Below are 21412 nucleotides of genomic sequence, written 5' to 3'. Positions count from 1 at the left end.
TGAACGGCTCAATTGTATCTTACTTCCACTCTACTTACAAAACTGTAATGTAGAAAAGTTACGTACATTTCTTCACCAAAATTATTGGTGTTTCTTTAATTAAAAAAGTAAATAAATGAACAAACTGTGCAAAAGAAGCATTTCAGAAGCAGTGAGTCATCCATGTAACCTTTAGTTTAAGAACTACATTTAGTTGCACAAAGCCTTCACACAACTCCCCCACACCCTCCAATTTCTGCTCCATGAACAGTGGTAAAATAGGGAGGGTGGTTAAGTAACATTGCCAAACCTCTGAAAGTATACTGATATCTTCATTGATTAGTCATTAATCCACAGCCAACAACAGGTGAAAAATGAAACTTTTTGAATGAATTATTCAAATATTGGGGAAAGATGACTAGGCACCACTATAGCTCAGTGGTTAGCACTGTTGCCTCTCAGCGCCAGAGAGCCAGGTTCGATTCCATCCTCAGGCAACTGTGTTTGTGGAGTTTACACATTCTCCCCAGGTCTGCGTGAGTTTCCTCCCACAGTCCAAAGTTGTGCAGGTTAGGTGGATTGACCAGGCTAAATTGCCTATAGTGTCTAGGGTTGTGCAAGTTAGCCATGGGAAATACAAGATTATAGGGATTATGGTGGGTCTGGCTGGGAGGGTCATTATGGACTCGATGGGTCGAATGGGCCTACTTCCACACTGTAAGGATTCTCTGAAAAGAAAAGGCTACTCATATTGATCAAGGTGGTTGGAAGTGATGTGACAAGAACGCAAAGGAACATTTACAACCACGTTTAGCCCCTGTGAGGGCCCAGAAATACCAATCAGGGTCCGAAATCCATTTTTGGGAACCTGAGATTGAACAAAAACATTGACAGAGATAATGTTTTGGTGACTTCTACACTGGAAATCCCCAGACAGGAGCCTCCTGTTTGGAAACCAGGGAGACCTGTTCAGCAATCCTTGTAATCAGAATTGGTGGAGTCCATTGCCTGGCAGTCAATATCTCCTCTTCTGTAATTTATATGTGCTGAGGCACTGACAGTCACATTGACGGCTCCAGTAGAAGGGTAAGTCTATAATCTAACTCTGGAGATACAGTCCAAGTGGGTAAAGGGTTATATAGAGTGTCATGTGTGTAGAGGACTGCATGCCAAAGAAGTTAATCACTAAACAGAAATCATGAATGTACTGGAAGATCCACCACCCGGTCTAAGGTGTTTTGAGTCGGGTGACCCTGACCTACACAGGAAATCTTGTACAAATCTTAATAAAGCCATCAGGGATGCCAAGAGACAACACCAGACTAGAGTCCCAGACTAGGCGAAATTGAGTACAGCAGATGCTGGAGATTATAGAGTTGAGAGTGTGGCACTGGAAAAGCCCAGCAGGTCAGGCAGCATCCGAGGAGCAGGGGAAATAGATGTTTCAGATTAACCACATGAACACACATCAACTGTGGCAAGGCTTACACAATATAACAGGTTACAAAGCAAAGCCTTGCTGACAACACATCCCTCCCCAATGAGCTCAATGTATTCCATACTCGTTTAGAACAGAAGGTCAGTGAAATGATGTCACCGGCTCGGACAGCCTCAGGTGTACCTGTACCCACTTGTTGCCGCCACAGATATCAGGTCAGCCTTCTTGAGGGTGAACCCACAGAGAGCGACTGGCCCAGATGGAATCCCCAGCCGTGCACTCAGATCCTGTGTGGACCAGCTGGTGGGAGTATTTGCAGACATCTTTAACCTCTCCTTACTGCAATGTGAGGGTGCCAACTCCTTCAAGAAGGCCACTATCATTTTTGGGCTAAAGAAAAGTCAAGCAACGTACCTTAATGACTACCACTCGGTGGCTCTGACATGCATTATTATGAAGTACTTTGAAAGGTTAGCAATGCCGCACATCAACTCCGGCCTCGCTTGACTCGCTACAATTCACCTACTGTCACAGCAGACGCCATCTCCTTGGCCCGACACTCATCCCTGGAACATCTGGATAACAAGGACACCTATACATCAGGCTCCTATTTATTGACTTTAGCTCCATCTTCAACACCTCCAACAAAACTCTGCGCCAAACTCTGAGACCTAGGCCTCTGCTCCACTCCATCTGCAACCGGATCCTCTACTTCCTGACTCACAAACTGCAATCAGTAAGGATAGGCGACATCTCTTCCACAATAATCTGCAATATCAGTGCTGCACAAGGCGGCCTACTCAGCCTCTTACTCACAAGTCCTTATACACTCACGGCTGTGTGGCCAAACTCAGCTCTAACTCCGTTAACAAGTTTGCTGATGACACCACTGTAGGGCCTCAGATCTCAAGCAACTACGAGATGGAATACAGGAAAGAAATAGACAGCTTACTAGCATGGTGTGAAGACAACAGTCTCTCCCTCAATGTCAGCAAAATGTAGCAGCTGATCATCGACTTCAGGAAGAGGAATGGAGGACACGCCCCTGTCCGTATCAATGGGGCGGAGGTAGAGGTGGTTGAGAGCTTCAGTTTCCTGAGAGTAAATATCATCAACAATCTGCCCTGGTCCATCCACATTAACACTACAGTCAGGAAAGCACACCAACACTTCTACTTCCTCAGAAGGCTAAGGAAATTCAGCGATGTCCACAATGACTTTTACCATTTTTGAGAGATGCACCATAGAAAGCATCCTATCTGGACGTACCATAGCTCGGTATGGGAACTGCTCTGCCCAAGACCATAAGAAATTAGAGAGCTTTGAACACAGCCCAGTCCATCACATAAACCAGCCTCCCTTCCATTGGCTCCTCAGGAAAACAGACATCAAAGAACCCACCCACCACAGTTATACTCTCTTCCATCCGGCAGAAAATACTAACATTTGAAAACAAATACCAACAGATTCAAGAACAGCTTCTTCCCTGCTGATATCAGACTTTTGAACAGATCTCTTATATATTAGAGTTGATCTTGCTCTGCAACTTCTCTGTAGCTGTAAAACTATATTCTGCATTCTGTTCTATTATCTTGAAGTACTTATGTCAGGTATAATTTGTCTATTCAGCACACAAAACAATAGTTTTCACTGTATCTCAGTACATGTGACAAGAAAAAATAAATCAAATGTATGGATGGTGCATGAGTGTTTAAATGGAGGGATGGGGGATGGTTTGTTGGGTGTTGGTGAGAGTGGGGAAGTTGGGGCTTGGGATTGATGGTGGGAGGGGGAAATATGTCAGGGGACACATCAGACCTTTGCAGGAGGGGGTTGTGGAAGTGGGCCCGGGCCCTGCAAGCCTGCTCAGGGGTTTGGGAAACGCAGTTGGGGATGAAGGGCTTTTGCCTGAAACGTCAATTTTCCTGCTCCTCGGATGCTGCCTGACCTGCTGTGCATTTTCAGCAATACTCTAATTTAGAACTCTGTTTTCCAGCATCTGCAATCCTTGTTTTTGCCTATATTGGGGTGAAGTAGGACTTCAAATGCTTTAACATTTCCCAGGTAATTATTCAGCTTCACAGAGCTGGAACCTTCCGTCACATTCCGAGGATGGGAATATTTGAATGTCAGGATAATTTCCTCAGAGTCAGCAGCAGAACCAGGATTCAGTTTGCGCAGCTGCACATCACAATTGCTGCTTTCCAAAAACAAACTATCCTTCAGGGTGGTGCCAGGAAATGCAACTGAAAATGGGGTCATCACCAAAAACAACTTTTAATCCACTGCTCGAGAGGAACCGGATTTAAAATAATGACCAGTTCAGCGTTACTTCAGAACTGATGATTTCCCCACACCCCTAACCTCCTCCCTCCCCTCCCCATTGTTCCCCTTCCTCACTCCACTCCACCTCCCCCCCGCCTCCTCACTCCCCTCTCCACCTTCCCATGTGTTGACTTGGTGAACCCTCTGGACACTGTCACTCCCTCCTCTTGTTCTGGTTCCACTCCGTTCCAAGGGCCGGTGTCTGGGGAAGAGCTGAGTCACTTGAATGATTCTGGCCCAGTTGTTCAAACTCCACTCATACCAAAATCATGCAAATTCCATGGTTTAAATTCCTTGATCCCTTTCACTGCTTTCACAGATTTGTTTTTTTCTGTGCTAACTGCACTGAAAATAAACCTGGCCATTAAACCTGATCCCAGTGGACAGGGCTTTGCTCAGTCCACATGAAGGCGTTGCAGAGGGGAGGCACAATTGAAGGACCTTACCAAGCAATCCAAGATATGGAATAAACCTTTAAAACAGTGGAATTACTTCCCTCTGTTGGCGCCTCTATCTCCCTCTTTATATACGGCCTTTTAACTTGACAATGCTGCCGTAACTTATCCGGGAGTGTTTTACAATGTCAAAAATACTTTACAATTACAAATTATGTTATAATGAAGGGGAACATCCTAGAATCAATCAGGTGGAGACTCTGTGTCTATGGGGTCTTTCTGAAAGGGCGAATGAGATATTTTCTAATCAACCCTTTCAGAGGTGTTATTCTGGAGTAGTTAGGACTTGAACCTAGGCTTCCCAGCTCAGAGGTAGAGACACTACCACTGTGCCACAAGAGCCCCCTGAATGGGTGAATTAAGCTGGTCTGAACTGCTTCCCTCATTCAGGATTTATTTGCCAATCAGAAAATTAAACCATGCAATCAGGAACCTGCTGCAGACCTTGACATACAGTCTAGAGTTATCTACTTTTGTAAGCAGAGGCACCAAGAGTAAGGGGACATTTATGTGGAAAAACACTTGTCTCTTCACTGTCTATTCCCCTTTAATAATTCAGATACAATTAACTTCATTATTCTGCATTCACTATGCTGCCTTGGAATATTGCAACCAATTTAAAACTGAAACCAAACACCGAAAAACAAATCCATTAAAAGTTGAGCAAGATGATGCAAACTGAATAAACTGTATACAAATGGTATGGAAATGATGAATGTGAACGTTAGTAAGTGGACCAGTGCAGAATTAATTTAGGAATTTATTCCCTATAAATAACACTAAAAAATAAACGAGAATAGTTCTGCAGTTGCACCTGGCAAATTATCAGCTTCTCAGTAAGGCTGCAAAGGAACGATATACCATTAGCATTTATAACAAGCAGTAAAACCCATTAAAACCACTCATTACATGAATAAGCCACTTGAAAGTATTCACGAGAGATAGGATCTTGCCAAAATTATTTAAACATAAACATCACATTCCTTTGCTTCACCGAGTCTACTCAGCAGAGAAACCAGCTATGTTCAGCTTGGATCTCTGGTCTGTAGGAAGATAGCTGCATAAAGGTGGCTTCGAGATGTTAGTGGTTTCAGCACCTCTGTCCTGACCTCTTCTGTTGACAGAACAATATTTCTTACATACCTATTCATGTGGTGCAGTGTGACGTTGCTTCATAATCCTCCAGTGAAATACCCGGTGTTTTTTTTTACAATATTGAAGGTGCTATATAAATTATTCTTCTGTGAACAACAGGCTAAACAGGTCTGTGCTGAGCCATCACATGCTGCATTGTAGAATACACACTCATGTGAGGACACCCAACAATCTGTACACCAGCACAGAACCATTACCTTCATCAGGGAAGAACTAGGAAGAATGTTGGCAGATGCAGCAAAAAGACATTTCATCCATTCTATATATAAATTTTGGTGAAGTCAATATTCTGGAATATTCCCATGCTAAGATCTGGTTGACTATGATCAATCATGTTTCCGATGATCACAACCGCTAGGAATTGTGCAAGGAAAGCTCAGTGTGTGTAGCTGCATCCCGTTTTATATCAATGGGGGCTTGGCCAACTTGATGCTGAGACACAATGGGGAGCCTCCTTGCATTCAGAACATCACCATCCTGAAGGATAACACAAATGCAAACAGAAATGTAATCAAACAGTGGATGCAAAGTGTCAGTAATTTGGCTTTTCACCCACTGTATAATACTGGGGGACAAAGGATGAAAAGACAGACATAAGTCAAAGAGCCAAGAATGTCACAGCTTTTAGGAAAACACAGTTAAATAGAAAGCTGCCAGAAGTTCACAATGAAAGACATGCAGTTCTGTGTGGTCTTCCAGGTGAAGGAGCTATATACAACAAAAAAGTTTGAACTTCTCAGTCTGCCCTTTGTAAAAGGAGACTTTCTTCCAAGGATTTCTACCTTTAAGGGGAGACAGAGTAGATCCAGATTTTCAATAATCCTGGTTTGTTCCAGATTTGAGATTCATTAATTTCTGGGCACATACAGAGATTGAAAAAAAACCTGTTGGGCCATGAGCTGGAAGAGTATCCCCTGAGATAAAGTAATTATAAAGAAATACTAAAATTAAGTGTCACTCATTTCTCTCATGTTTGACATCAAATGTTATTCCCACACACTGAACAGTGATGATACAGGTACAATACCTGCCGATGAAACATTACCGTGAAATTTACTCTCCAAATTTATAGAACACCTCTCATGCCCTGTGCAATTTTTATAAAGCAGAACAAATACAATCAGACTGAAAGGTTTGAGCTCACTGGCTTTGGAAATGCATGTGCAAAGCACAATTTTCAACAAGCATTGGGTTTTGAGCCAGAAACTAATTTCTCTCCATCAAGAGCTCCACAAGCAAGTGTAATGAACACTATGTAAAATTCCAGATTACACTTGTGTGGTGATAATGGAAAGAATGTCCTTTGTATTTCGTGACTCAGAAGGAAAAGGGAAGTGGCCCTGTGATAAAATCTCACTTTACTCTGGTTATTTTTGGAATTTCATTTAAAGCAATATATCAATGAGCTGAGTGGTCTTTTCATTGTCCATGTTCTCATGAGGCAGGTGGTCAAACAGGAGTACTAAGCCAGTGCAGCAGACAGAATTTCTCATGTGGTGAGTTTGAGAAAAACAGTTGTTGTTCTGCTGGAGATTTACTCCCACACTGGAAAGGGGCAATTTAATGGGAAATGAAAAAAAAAGGGACGAGTAAACTCAGGGCTAATGTTGTGCACCTTGCAGTTGGCTATATTTTACAGAAGCTGTGACATCTAGAAATCTAGAATCCCTCCAGTGTGGAAATAAGCCATTAGGCACAACAAATCCACACGGACTCTCAAGAGAGTATCCCACCCAGACCCACTCCCCTACCCTATTACTCTACATTTACAACTGACTAATGCACCTAATCTGCACGTCACTGAACACTATGGGCAATTTACCAAACCTGCACATACTTGGATTGTGGGAGGAAACCGAAACATCCGGAGAAAATCCACGCAGACACGGGGAGATTGTACAAACTCCACACAGACAGTTGCCCGAGGCTGGAATCGAACCCGGGTCCCTTGCGCTATGAGGCAGCAATGCTAACCACTACATTGGACTGTCACCTCAGTCCAAGCAACCTAATTGAAATGCAATACTAAATAAAACCCATGTACCCTGTTTGCCCAGTTCACATTAAGAATGTCTTCACTTGCTGTATATCAGTGTAATGTACAGAATTTTCCAGTTCTGCAAATTTCAATTTTACAAATTGATGCAATTCTGTACTAAATATCAAGAAGACTGATGACTATAAAGCAATGTTGAATGGTTTGTGAGAGTTGCAGAGTAAAATTAGGTGAGTCTAGACCCTGATCTGTAGGCTACGGGTGATCACAATAGCCAAAACAACCCAGTTGTACTTGTGCAAAAGCATTTCTTATTCCTGACTTATTCTGCTCGAGTTGTGTGGGCCTGCCTGTTCGAAAAATTGCTCTGTTGTCCTATTCATGGATAAATCCTTTAGTACAACCTTAGATGACTAGGAACATGGATTGAGACGTGTGCGCAATACCTGTAGATGCTCATTGCAGTAAATATTCATGTAGCCCACCCATGAAAATGATAAGCATGCAACCCTTGTCCATTTTGTGCAGTACAGTCTAACACAACCATGGAGGCGAAAGCCATCGTGCAGTGAACTTCAACTAACTCTATAGAAAAAGGCAGACAAGGAAGTCCAATTTAAATACTTTAATACTGAACAAAAGAAAATAAAAGCAGATGGAAACTATTACACATTTCCTGACTGCAGCAGCTATTGCAATGCCCAGAGTAAGAAAACAAAAGTTATTAGAAGTTTAGGGGGGAGGAGAGAAGAGAGAGAGGACAGAAAAACACCTGAAAAAGAATGTCACCCAACCACTATCAGGACTGATACAAGTGAAAACAAACTGAAGGGAACCAGAGAAATAAAACTGCAATGAAACAAATCAAAACAAAAATGTATTTATAAGGTGGAGAACATACAGGAACATATTTCAAGTTGCACATGTTCATCGATAGCTGGTAAAATGCTGATAGCAAAGTTTCATAACTTTTCTGCGTGTGGGAGGGGTAAGGAGGAGAGGAAAAATTGCTTTGAACAGAAACATGTAAATAAAGTGATGCCACTCTGCAATTGTATTTCCAGAAGAAAAAAAAAGTTAGAATATTAGATTTTTGTTTGTGTCATCACATTTTAATGTAAACATCAAATAATGTACCAAAATTAAAACTACAATAAAAGCTATGAAGTTCAACACAATTGTGTAATCCTTCAAAAGAAAAAAAAGCCAGATTTAAAAACATTTACACATGCATAGTGAAGTCAAATAATAACTTTTTCTTTTAAACTAAATTCACACTTTTAAAAAAGTTAATAATCTACTAAGCACCAGCATACCTAGATTTATTTAATCTTCATGATTCAATTTTAAAAAAATCTATCAAATTAACTGTAAAATGAGCAAAGCTGTCAGCTTGTCCCAGAAAGCAACTAAAATGCAGAGCATGAGAGATGAAGGTGTGCTTATGTTTACTGCAGTGATTTCTGCCTTTTTATTTAAAAAGTAAAAGCTTTGGGTCTAAACTGAATTTTAATATACATGTGTGTATGTTTATGCAAATATATATCCTATTTTTAAGTTAAAAGCAGTTTGTTTACAATAACACTTTACACAGAGTAAAATCTTTCAATTGATCAAAATGTTTCTGAATGAAATTAACATTTTTTTTAAGAAACTTTGCTTGAAATGAAACAAATTTTGTTGTCCTCTTCCTCATGTAAGCTGGCTATGTCTAGTACAGAGCCCCAGCACTGTATGCTACTATATGTCAGCAAAGTATTCTTAAAAAGTGACTCAAAAATTAATGCTCTGCTTAAAAACTTTTTTTCCCATTTTTTTTCTGAGCTGATACAAGATTTACCTAAGCATATCAAAGATTTTTTTTTTGTTTTTTTGTCGAAAGAAATAAGGTTGAATTTAGGAATCTATGATCAACAACAAAGTACATACAGTAATGTAAAATATACACAGGATGAGACCCTTCTGACAAAATAAAACAAAAAAAACCCAAAAAAAATTCCAGGAAGTTTTATCACAGAAATTCTGAATACTTTTAACAAACTATATTTCTGACTGTTCTGACTCATTTTATTATCTAAAAAGCAACAACCTTTTTTTTTATTTGAAATAAGAGTAATATCCATTGCTACCTGATGAACTGCCTATGCTAAGTTCCTGAAACAAAGACAGGGGGTCGCCATTTTTCTTTGCAGGCTCAGGTGGAGGTTTAGGCTTTGGTGGAGCCCGTAATGCATTGGCATACGACATGACTGGTTTGTTTCCACTTGCTTTCTGCTGGCTGCTGGACTCTGTGATCTGGTTGTTGGACAGGAGTGGGGGAAACTGGCCAAGGTGCTGGAGCACATTGTAGTTGAACGAGTTTGCTGACAGCTGCGATACATTCTCTGGCTTTAGGTGCTCCTCTGGGGGCCTTAGTTTCTTGGATTGAACTGTAATCAAAACAAAACAGGTCAATGTCAAAGTGGTGTAAAGGATTGAGGCAGAGTAAGAGCAGGCTCAATCAATTTGCCACAAATGTGAAACGTTTACACCATTCCCACAACAAGCCTTTTTTGGGTAGTCTCTTATTTTCATGTGGAGCAGTTTTTAAATGTTGCAGACAGATTAATAGGAGCATTAAGGTTGGAATCTGGTAACAAGTAAATTGACACATTTTAGTAAATAATGATCTGAGTAGACTCCCTGATGGTTTCGGTGAGTGAATGCTCAATTCAGGAAGTGGGGGGAACAAAATCTAACAGCCTTGTAAGCAAGTCCGTATACCGATGAGCTGATATGTAATTAGAAAGGCATTGGGCCACAACAGTTAACTGCAGTGCATCTGGTGAGAGAGGGGAATTATAGTTCAACATTTCTATAAATGCTCTACATTCATCAGTGCATGTTGGGTAAGGACAAGCTTCAACTCCCTCCCCGAGTCTGTTCACATTACATGGACACCATTAGCTCACACATGAAGCACTGGCACTTGGACAAGGTGTGAGAGATCTGTCAGCCTATATGAACCAGCACAAAATGGATGTTAATCTTTCTCAAAATTCCAGTTTAAGAACATTGTTATACAGGAGGGGAAGGACACCAGTGATACAATGTTTCATTACACAAGCCATAAAGTCAGAAGATCCTCTGCAACAGAAAGCATGCTTGGCAGGTCCTGTGAAGGGTCAAGTATGTGGTCATAAAGTATCATTGGTACTTGGAATATGAGACCTCCAAAACCTACACTGTGGAAGAAAAAGGTGTAGAAAGGGTATTCCTCACTCTAAAGGAAACTTGCAAGATCAAACAGAAAAAAAACAATATTGACTGACAGCTTAATGTTCCGTGGTGTATGGCGTACATAGAAAGGAGGGCAAGAGAGGAGGGAGTTTGTGGTTAAGGATAAAATTACAGATGTACTTTGGGGGGATATTCCTGGGAAAATGTCCAGTGAAGTTATATGGATGGAATTGAGAAATAGGAAAGAGATGATCACCTTGATACTGTAAGTCCCCAATAATTTGCGAGAAAGTGAGCAGTAAATATGTAAGGAGATCTCAGATATCTGTAAGAATAAAAGGGTTGTTAAGGTAGGGGATTTTAACTTTGCAAACATAAACTGGGATGTTGTAGTGTTAAGGGCTTGGATGGAAAGGAATTTGTTAGGTGTGTACAAGAGCACTTTGGAGAAAGCAATCACAATTCTATTAAGTTAGGGGAAATAGTTAGGGGAAAGGATAGACCTAATCTATAAGTTAAGTTCCAAATTGGAGTAAGGCTAATATTCATGGTGATCAGCAGGAAGCATTAAAAAAATAAGGCAACATGACTTCAGAGACAGTCCTGTTAATATGAATGCCGAAGCTGGTAGGTGTAGTGAATTCTGGATGACTTAGAAATATTGAGGCTCTGGTCAAGAAAAAAAAGGCATAAGTCAGGTACAGACAGCTGGGATTGAGTGAATGCCTAGAGGAATATATGTACAGTAGACGTATACTCAAGAGGGAAATCAGGAGGGGAAAAAGGTAACAAGGGAGCTTTGGCAAATAGGGTTAAGGAGAATCCAAAGAGAGTTTACAAATACATTGAGGGCAAAACAATAACCAGGGCTGCTTTAGTATCTGAGGGGTTGCAAATGTTGCTGAACAATGAGCAATTTTTGATGAACATTGAGAGAAGCTGATTTTTGAAGCAGCGGAAGATGGTCAAACCTAGGATACTACCCTCAGCAACTCCAGCAGAAATGTCCTGGACCCGAAATGACTAATGTCTGACAACAACCAGCTTCCATTGTGCCAGTTATGGTACTGCCATTGAATGTCAATGGAATGTGGTAAGATCCAGTCTTACTGGTGATGTCTGGGACTTGTATGGTGTGAATATAACTTACTTGCTACTTTTCAGGTCAAGCCTGATATTGTCCATGCTGCTGTGTTTGGGCACAGACTATTGCAGTGTCTGAATCTCAAAAGGTGTTGCTCACCGTGCAGACATCAACAAGCATCTCTAATTCTGACCGTATGATAGAAGGTGGTTATTGCTAAAATAGTTGATGATGGTTGGTCCTCAGGAACAATCATAAGGGGCTCCTGTTATGAAATCCTCTGACCGAGATGATTGATCTCAAACAACAACTATTTTTTTTTGTGCTATGTATGTCTCCAACAACCAATGGGAATATTTTGAACCTAACTCCCACTGAATTTGGCCAGGGCGCTTTGATGTCAAAGGCAGTCACTTTCAACTCTCCTGCTTGAACACATTCTCAATGCCCCTCAGCTGAAATCTGTAGGGAGAGTGAATGACAATGGGTTCTGGCAACAGCAAAGTACTGGATACAGTTATGACCCCTCCACCCAGTCAAATCACATGCTTGGACTCTTATTAGGAAGACTTTGGAGACTTGGCATTGTGGGGCAAAAATCTTTAAACCCAACTGATTTAATATAGTATGTCCTAACTCACTTGCAATTTGTGTATGACTGTCAGTTTAACTTCACATTTGAATTGATCCATAGGTAGATCTTATGTAATCAATTGACATCCGCTTAGATGTGGGTTCAGTGAGTCCAATCTGACTTCATTGAGAGCTGAAAAATTATGACATGATTTTGGCTTCAGTCTCAAACAGTAGTCAAAGAGTGTGGGGCTGGAAAAGCACAGCTGGTCAGGCAGCATCCGAGGAGCAGGAGAATTGACGTTTCGAACATAAGCTCTTCAACAGGAATGAGTGGGTGGCCTAAGGGGGCCGAGAGATAAATGGTAGGGGGTGAGGCTGGGGGAAGGTAGCTAAGGAAGCGATAAGTAGATGAAGGTGGGGGAGAAGGCAACAGGTCAGAGAGGAGGGTGGAGCAGATCAGTGGGAAGGAAGATGGACAGGTAGGACAGGTCAAGAGGCCCACCTATCCGCTTCTTCATCTACTTATCACATCCTCAGCTACCTTTTCCCAGCCCCACTCCCCTCCCACTTATCTCTTGACTACTGCATCACTCAGCTTTAAGAATCACTTTACCACCTCCAAATCTTTCACATTATAGGAATTAGATAACAGTATCAGTGCAGGCTGAATGGTCCCCACTATGTTATAACAATTCTGAGATTCTGAAAAGCCTCTGAATATCAATTATGCTTGATTTGTCATAATCTAGCTTACACTGATATCCCACAGCTAACTGGAAAGTAAAACTCACTGCAATTTCATCTTCACCAAAAATAAAAATGACTTCAATTTGTGGGAAATGACTAATCCTGATTTTATTGTACAGATTGTGATACTTTCTTGAAATAATGTTGAATATTATCCAAATACATGCTATTATATTTTCTAAAATCAATTAGATTTATCAAGACAATTGTTACCTTCAAAATAATTTTGCCTCAATATTCATAAATTCAATTTAGTTGTTGATTCAGAGACATGACTGAATTGTTTGTATGCAATATTTTACACTGCAATACCCTCGATTACAAATAGCATCTATTACAATTAGTTGATGCAGAAAAGTGCAGAATATTTATTGGAGATAATTAAAAGGCTCTGCAGACTTCCTACCTCATTATATTCTCTTAGGGAGGCAGTCTCTATTCTGCTGATCTCTATCTATTGTTAACAGCTTCCGGCTAAATCACTTCAATTAATTGTTTTCTCAAAGACATTTCAGGATGTTGATTTTTGATATACAGGACAGCAGATTCAATTAAACTTCAGACTGTCAGGTTTTCCTCTAGGAACTGCTGCACTGTGATATTTTCCCTCCAAAGCTCTTGTAGTTAATTCCAAATTTACAAACCTCTGTTTATGAATTGACCCATAAAATGTTAATAAGAGCTCAAAAGAGGCCTGAAATTACAGACAAGGATTAAAAATCTTTGCAATTACCTCAATCTTAATTTAGCAAACCCAACAAAATTGGCTAATCAATTATAATTTATTCTTTAACAGGACAGGGATATTGCTATGAGGCCAGTATTTGTTACCGATCTTTAATTGTCCTTCAGTCGTTGGTCAAAAAGTGTGGCATTAGAAAACCACAGCAGATCAGGCAGCATCTGAGTAGCAGGAGAGTTGATGTTTGCAGCATAAGCTCTTGGTGGTGGTGGTGGGGAGGGGGAGGGGGGGGGGGGGTGGTGGTGGGAGGAGGAGGTAGCTGAGAAGGCGATAGGTAGATGAAGGTGGGCATCTGCAGTCCTCATTTCTCCTTTAGAAGATGGTGTTGATTGACTGCAGTCTGTGGAGGATAGGTACACCCACAATGTTTTTAGGAAGAGTGTGTTCCAGGATTTTGACATTACAACAGGAAGTATGGTATAGAATTTACAGGCAGTGGTGCTCCTCACTGCTGTCTGCTGCCCTCATTTTTTTAAGTAATACAGATCACAGGCTTGGAAGGCGTTATTGAAGGAGCCTTGGTGAGACTTGTAGATGGGGGTGCACATCTCTGTCACAGTACATGATGGAGAGTGCGAACATGGTGAAAGTGGTGGCTCCAATGGCAATCAAGTGGGCTGCTTTGTCCTGGATGTTGTCAAGCTTCTAGAATGCTGTTAGAGTGCACTCATTCAGACAAAGAGTGTGTTCCAGCATACTGCCTTTAGATGTTGGAAATTCTTTGAAGAATGAGAAAAGCAAGTTATTGATTATAGAATTCCTCACCTCTGATCTGCCCTTGTACCTACTGTATTTATAGGACTGGTTCGGTTCACTTTCCGGTCAATGGTAAACCCCAGGGATCTTGGTGGTGGGGAATTCAGTAATCATAATACCATTGAATGTTAAAGGGAGATGGTTAGATCCTCACCTATTGGACATGTTTACTGCCTACCATTTGTTACTTCTACTGATCAGCTTAAGTGATAACTTTTGAAAATGCAAAGTGTTTAATTTATTTCTTTACCCCTAACCTCCAAATGATGCTCGTAATCAACAGCATAGTTTCTTAATCCAAACACCATTCATGCTAATGGGATGTACCTACATGTCAGTCACTGGGAACAACCAGTGAAGCACAATTCCGTCAATATTATTTTACCTCTGGACCTTTTTGACTGTGAGACACTACTTGGAACCCAAGGCATAGAATTGGGTTTCAGCTCAAGTCTGTCCCACTAAAATTCAATTTATCGCTATTCTACATCTCAGCTCCATTTATTCATCTTGGTTCCATTCCTCTTAATAATGTTGGTTAACAATAAAAAAAATCACCATTTCCACTCTGTGCCGTCTCACTTGAGATAACATGACCAGGAACTGAGCAAACTGAAACTTCTACTTGTGCCTGACTTTGTTGCTATTGCATGTTAATGCTCAGCATCACCCAGCCAAGATGTTGCTGATATGAGGCAATGACAAGAGGCCTTACTGGAAAATACACGTAATACTCAAGTAAGGATTTCACAAGCTTAACTAGATGCTTGCAGTGAAAAACATAGAACATAGAACAATACAGCACAGAACAGGCCCTTCGGCCCACGATGTTGTGCTGAACTTCTAACCTAGATTAAGTACCCATCCATGTACCTATACAAATGCCGCTTAAAAGTCGCCAATGATTCCGACTCTACCACTCCCACGGGCAGTGCATTCCATGCCCCCACCACTCTCTGGGTAAAGAACCCACCCCTGACATCTCCCCTATACCTTCCACCCTTCACCTTAAATTTATGTCCCCTTGTAACACTCTGATGTACCCGGGGAAAAAGTTTCTGACTGTCTACTCTATCTATTCCTCTGATCATCTTATAAACCTCTATCAAGTCACCCCTCATCCTTCGCCGTTCCAACGAGAAAAGGCCGAGAACTCTCAACCTATCTTCGTACGACTTCCTCTCCATTCCAGGCAACATCCTGGTAAATCTTCTCTGCACCCTCTCCAAAGCTTCCACATCTTTCCTAAAGTGAGGCGACCAGAACTGCACACAGTACTCCAACTGTGGCCTAACCAAAGTCCTGTACAGCTGCAACATCACTTCACGACTCTTGAATTCAATCCCTCTGCTAATGAACGATAATACTCCATAGGCCTTCTTACAAACTCTATCCACCTGAGTGGCAACCTTCAAAGATCTATGTACATAGACCCCAAGATCCCTCTGTTCCTCCACCTGACTAAGAACCCTACCATTAACCCTGTATTCCGCATTCTTATTTGTTCTTCCAAAATGGACAACCTCACACTTGGCAGGGTTGAACTCCATCTGCCACTCCTCAGCCCAGCTCTGCATCATATCTAAGTCCCTCTGCAGCCGACAACAGCCCTCCTCACTGTCCACAACTCCACCTATCTTCGTATCATCTGCAAATTTACTGACCCACCCTTCGACTCCCTCATCTAAGTCATTAATAAAAATTACAAACAGCAGAGGACCCAGAACTGATCCCTGCGGAACTCCACTTGTAACTGGGCTCCAGGCTGAATATTTACCATCTACCACCACTCTCTGCCTTCGACCGGTTAGCCAGTTTTCTATCCAATTGGCCAAATTTCCCTCTATCCCATGCCTCCTGACTTTCCGCATAAGCCTACCATGGGGAACCTTATCAAATGCCTTACTAAAATCCATGTACACTACATCCACTGCTCTACCCTCATCCACATGCTTGGTCACCTCCTCGAAGAATTCAATAAGACTTGTAAGGCAAGACCTACCCTTCACAAATCCGTGCTGGCTGTCCCTAATCAAGCAGTGTCTTTCCAGATACTCATAAATCCTATCCCTCAGTCCCCTTTCCATTACTTTGCCTACCACAGAAGTAAGACTAACAGGCCTGTAATTCCCGGGGTTATCCCTATTCCCTTTTTTGAACAGGGGCACAACATTCGCTACTCTCCAGTCCCCTGGTACCACCCCCGTTGCCAGTGAAGACGAGAAGATCATTGCCAATGGTACTGCAATTTCCTCTCTTGCTTCCCACATAATCCTAGGATATATCCCGTCAGGCCCGGGGGACTTGTCTATCCTCAAGTTGTTCAAAATGTCCAACACATCTTCCTTCCTAACAGGTATCTCTTCTAGCTTACCAGTCCATTTCACACTCTCTTCTACAATACGGTCCCTCTCGTTCGTAAATACTGAGGAGAAGTACTTGTTCAAGACCTCTCCTATCTCTTCCGACTCAATACACAGTCTCCCACTACTGTCCTTGATCGGACCTACCCTCGTTCTCGTCATTCTCAGGTTTCTCACATACGCATAAAATGCCTTGGGGTTATCCTTGATCCTATCCGCCAACGATTTTTCATGCCCTCTCTTAACTCTCCTAATCCCTTTCTTCAGGTCCCTTCTGGCTATCCTGTATCCCTCCACTGCTCTGTCTGAATCCTGTTTCCTCAACCTTATGTAAGCCTCCTTCTTCCTCTTTACCAGACATTCAACCTCTCTCGTCAACCAAGGCTCCCTCACACGACCATTTCTTTCCTGCCTGATAGGTACATACATATCATGGACACGTCGTATCTGCTCTTTGAAAAAGTTCCACCTTTCCACCACATCCTTCCCTGACAGCCTATGCTCCCAACGTATGCTCCTCAAATCCTGCCTTACAGCAGCGTAATTTCCCTTCCCCCAATTATAAAATCTACCTTGTTGTGCGCACCTATCTCTCTCCATAACCAAGGTGAAAGTCACAGAATTGTGGTCACCATCACCAAAATGTTCACCCACTAACAAGCCCACCACTTGTCCCGGTTCATTACCGAGTACCAAAACCACACAACACCAGGTTATAGTCCAACAGGTTTATTTGGAAGGACTAGCTCTCGACTCCGAAAGCTTGTACTTTCAAATAAATCTGTTAGAAGGCTTCCGATGAAGGGCCTTTGCCAGAAACATCGACTCTCCTGCTCCTCGGAAGCTGCCCTGACCTGCTGTGCTTTTGCAGCACCACATCTTGACTCTAATCTCCAGCATCTGCAGTCCTCACTTTCACCTGTTTTTTTTTTACTTTGTCCAGCCGAGTTCAACACCGGCTCCTCCACATCATAGATTCTTGAATACATCTTGGGAAAGTATACAGTATCTAGGACCAACTCGATTCCTTTGAGGTGGGTGGAAAAGAACAGGGAAGAGTACGCGGCCTTCAGATGGGTAGGTCAGCGCATGAACACTTCAGAACACAAGGGTCAAGCTACTATACCTAAAAGGTCCCGTGGTGCCACTGCTCTGTTGGAACCATTACAGAGAATATTCTGGAAGGCGGCTGAAGAATTAGCATTCACCCACATCTCTGGAGATGTATAGTTGTATGACGAATGGTTGCTATGATCTTGAAGCTCCTTACATTGATTAAGATTGCCTTGAGGATTGCTAGAATCTTCAGGAAATGCTTGAACAGAACCGGCTGAAATTCTTCTTTGGTACAAAGGCCTTCCTGGTCCTCTGGCTTCATACTGTATGGGAAATCGTAATAACAGCAGGATAACATCACATGACCTTCATTTATTACACAATGAAAACTTTATGGTACATATTTTTATTAAAAAGCCCAACAATCAATCAATCAGTAAAATGTCAATTTCTAAAATGTTGAAAACTCAAAAGATTTTATGATTGATTAAATAATTTGTCAATATCTGATTATTTTCATTTAATAAGAGCAGTTCAGAAAAATCAGCACAGCATCCAGGGTATTTTTTTGGAATGATTCTTTCTTGGGAAGATTTCAATTTGAGCAAGATCAAATGGGCAGGTGTAAAAAGGGAGACTGAGGGATCTCCCAGAAATGAAGAACAAGGGATGAGGGTGAGGGAAGAAAATTTTGAATCACTCTTAGAGTCTCCTGGCTTTCTCCTACAAGTGCTATTGAAGCAGTGTGTGAATAGACATCCCTCATCCTCAGACAAAGCTGTTAAAGAAAAAGGGACAAACGCAAAATTTGCCCACTCCACTAATATTCATAAAGAAAGTAAAGTTTAAGAAAAATCAGCTTTATTTCAAATCATTAAACTAACTAACACCAGTCAATGCATCTACTTTCTTCCCCTTCTTCTGTTTCAGCAGTAATTCCTCTAAATTCAAACTACTGCTCACTTCCCAAGCATTGTAGAATCTTTCACTTTAAAAGTAACTGCAACTCTTTTTATCCACTGCTTGAGTGGTTAGTTCAGTTAGACACGTTGAGTAAATATCACTGATATGCATCTTTGAAATAACTGAGATTTACAGCACATTTATAAAGCACAAAATTAATTCCTGCCGGGACAGAGTCATAGAGATGTACAGCATGGAAACGGACCCTTTGGTCCAACTTGTCCACGCCGGTCAGATATTGCAACCCAATCTAGTCCCACCTGGCAGCACCAGGCCCACATCCCTCCAAACCCTTCCTATTCATATACTCATCCAGATACCTTATAAATGTTGTAATGGTACTTAGCCTCCACCACTTCCTCCAGCAGACCATTCCATATACGTACCACTCTCTGCGTGAAAAAGTTGCCCCTTAGGTCTCTTTTATATCTTTCCCCTCTCATCCTAAACATATGCCCTCTAGTTCTGGTCATGCCCACCCCAGGGAAGAGACTTTGTCTATTTATCCTATCCATGCCTCTCATGATTTTATAAACCTCTATAAGGTCACCCCTCAGCATAGGGCATAGCTAAATAAAGAATCCAGAGTGGGGTGCTGGAAAAGCACAGCAGGTCAGGCAGCATCTGAGGGGTGGGAGAATTGACGTTTCGGGCAAGAGCCTTACATCAGGAAAGGGCTGAAGGGCTCTTGCCCGAAACTTTGATTCTCCTGCTCCTCAGATGCTGCTTGACCTGCTGTGCCTTTCCAGCTCCATACTCTCGACTGATCTCCAGCACTAGTAGTCCCCACTTCCTCATAGCTAAATAAAGGTTTATTTAATTCTGAAGGAACTTTAATCCCATTGACATTTTGTTAAACCAGCCCTTGAGAAAGGGCAATTAATTCTACAGTATAATTTAAGCAGTTGTTCCATGCTGAAAATGATATTTACCCAACAAATGCAGCCAGTCAAATAGGCACTGTTTTCATGCTGGGTTTTGCAGACTTTAAAACATGTACACTTATTGAAGAATGTTTTTTTGGGATTGCTGCTACCGGTAAAAGTATCAGATACGTAAAGTGGGTCTGCATTGTATAGAAGTGTAAATGAATTAGTGGTAGTGGGGGCAGTTGGACAGCTGCTTAGAACTCATGTTATGTGAGAAGTAAAACCACTTGCAAGTTAACGGCCCTACATTCCTACATTCAATGTTCAACTCTTGCACAATTTTGGAACTTCATTAAACAAAACCAAGTTATAGCAGGCAGCATATGATACTCATGCCATTAACCAGTCAAAAGAAATCTTGCATTTGTATGTTGTTTATTGGAAACTCAGGATGAACTGAAGAGCTTTGCAACCAATTGTACTCTCTGAATTTAATCAATGTATAAAACACAACAGAGGCTCTGCTGGTGTAGTGATAATGTCCCTATCTCTGGGCCAGATGGTCTCGGTTCAAGTCCCATCTAACCAATGTGTCATAACATGCCCAAACAGGTTGGATAAAATAATTACAACGCATAGCCACTTTACACACAAAGATCGCACAAATCTGCAGTGAAATAAAATAACCAGATCATCTGTAGTTCATTGACAGATAAATGTTGGTAAGAACCAGGGGAATGCCTCTGGACTGTTTCTAACAATCCAATGAAATCTGTTACATGCATGCGAGATGACAGACGGGACCTCTGTTGAACAGATCTTAAAGATGACAGCTCAAACAGTGCAGCACTCCCTTTGTACTGCACTGAAGTGCCAGCCTTGAATATGTGCATAGTCTGGGGAGTGGGAGCTTGAATCCTTGACCTCCCAGCATTCAGTTTAATTATGCTGTGACAGCTTAAAACTTCATGCAGCGTTTCAATGATACAATTATACAATGTATACACATGGTACAAAGAATCCGAGAATGGTTACCCCATAGGAGACAGCCATTAGGCCTGTCATGGCTCCAACAGCAACTCAGCTACTCCAACTCTCTCTGCAATGTTTTGCAGGTACCTACCTCCACCACACTTGGGTAGCAACCATTTGTTGCTTAAAAATATCTTTTCCATATTTTGCCATTGGTTCTTTTTCCAGTCATCTTAAATCTGTGTCCTGTAGTTCTTAACCATTCTGCCAATGGAAACAATTTATCTCCATCTACTCCTTCTAAAGCCCTTGTGATTTTGAGCACTTAATCTCCTCTTGACCTTCGCTTTGAGAACAGCCTAATTTCTGCAATCTAACCTTACAACTGAAGTTCCTCGTCTGCAGAACCAAATCTCTTAAATCTTTTCTGCATCCCTCAGTCATGCTGCTCCTTGACTGTGGTAACCAGAATTTTGGACACAATACTCCAGTTAAGGCTGAATTAGTGCTTTATAGTAGTTCAGCTCATCATAACTTGATGTTATGTTCTATGCCTCTATTTGTAAAGTCAGAAGTCACACAACACCAAGTTATAGTCCAACAGGTTTACTTAAAATCAGAAGCTTTCGGAGCGCTGCTCCTTCATCAGATGAAGCGCACACAGGCACAGAATGTATAGGCAGGGAGATGAAAAAATTGTACAAGTGGTGTGAGTGG

At 41.6% G+C, this 21412-nt stretch overlaps 1 protein-coding gene across 6 annotated transcripts in view; it reads right to left on the bottom strand.

Moving 5' to 3' along the window:
- Positions 1 to 7958: 7958 nt before the first annotated feature.
- The window catches only part of helz (helicase with zinc finger), a 276040-nt gene continuing 262586 nt past the window's right edge, over positions 7959 to 21412 (bottom strand). For all 6 annotated transcript variants that reach the window (XM_043715064.2, XM_043715069.2, XM_043715066.2 and 3 more), the window contains 2 exons: positions 17962 to 18214; positions 7959 to 9777 (listed from right to left, as the gene is read on the bottom strand). In XM_043715064.2, coding sequence (XP_043570999.2) covers positions 9446 to 9777; positions 17962 to 18214 — 585 coding nt within the window. In that variant the 3' untranslated portion in view covers positions 7959 to 9445. The remainder of the gene's footprint in view (positions 9778 to 17961; positions 18215 to 21412) is intronic.

Source organism: Chiloscyllium plagiosum, unplaced genomic scaffold (assembly GCF_037043375.1).
Source record: "Chiloscyllium plagiosum isolate Xiang-an unplaced genomic scaffold, Cpla_swu_hap1 HiC_scaffold_25, whole genome shotgun sequence".
In the NCBI taxonomy this organism is placed as follows: Eukaryota; Metazoa; Chordata; class Chondrichthyes; order Orectolobiformes; family Hemiscylliidae; genus Chiloscyllium; species Chiloscyllium plagiosum.
The sequence above is the reverse complement of the archived record's forward strand: the minus strand, read 5'-3'. Positions and strand labels throughout refer to the sequence as shown.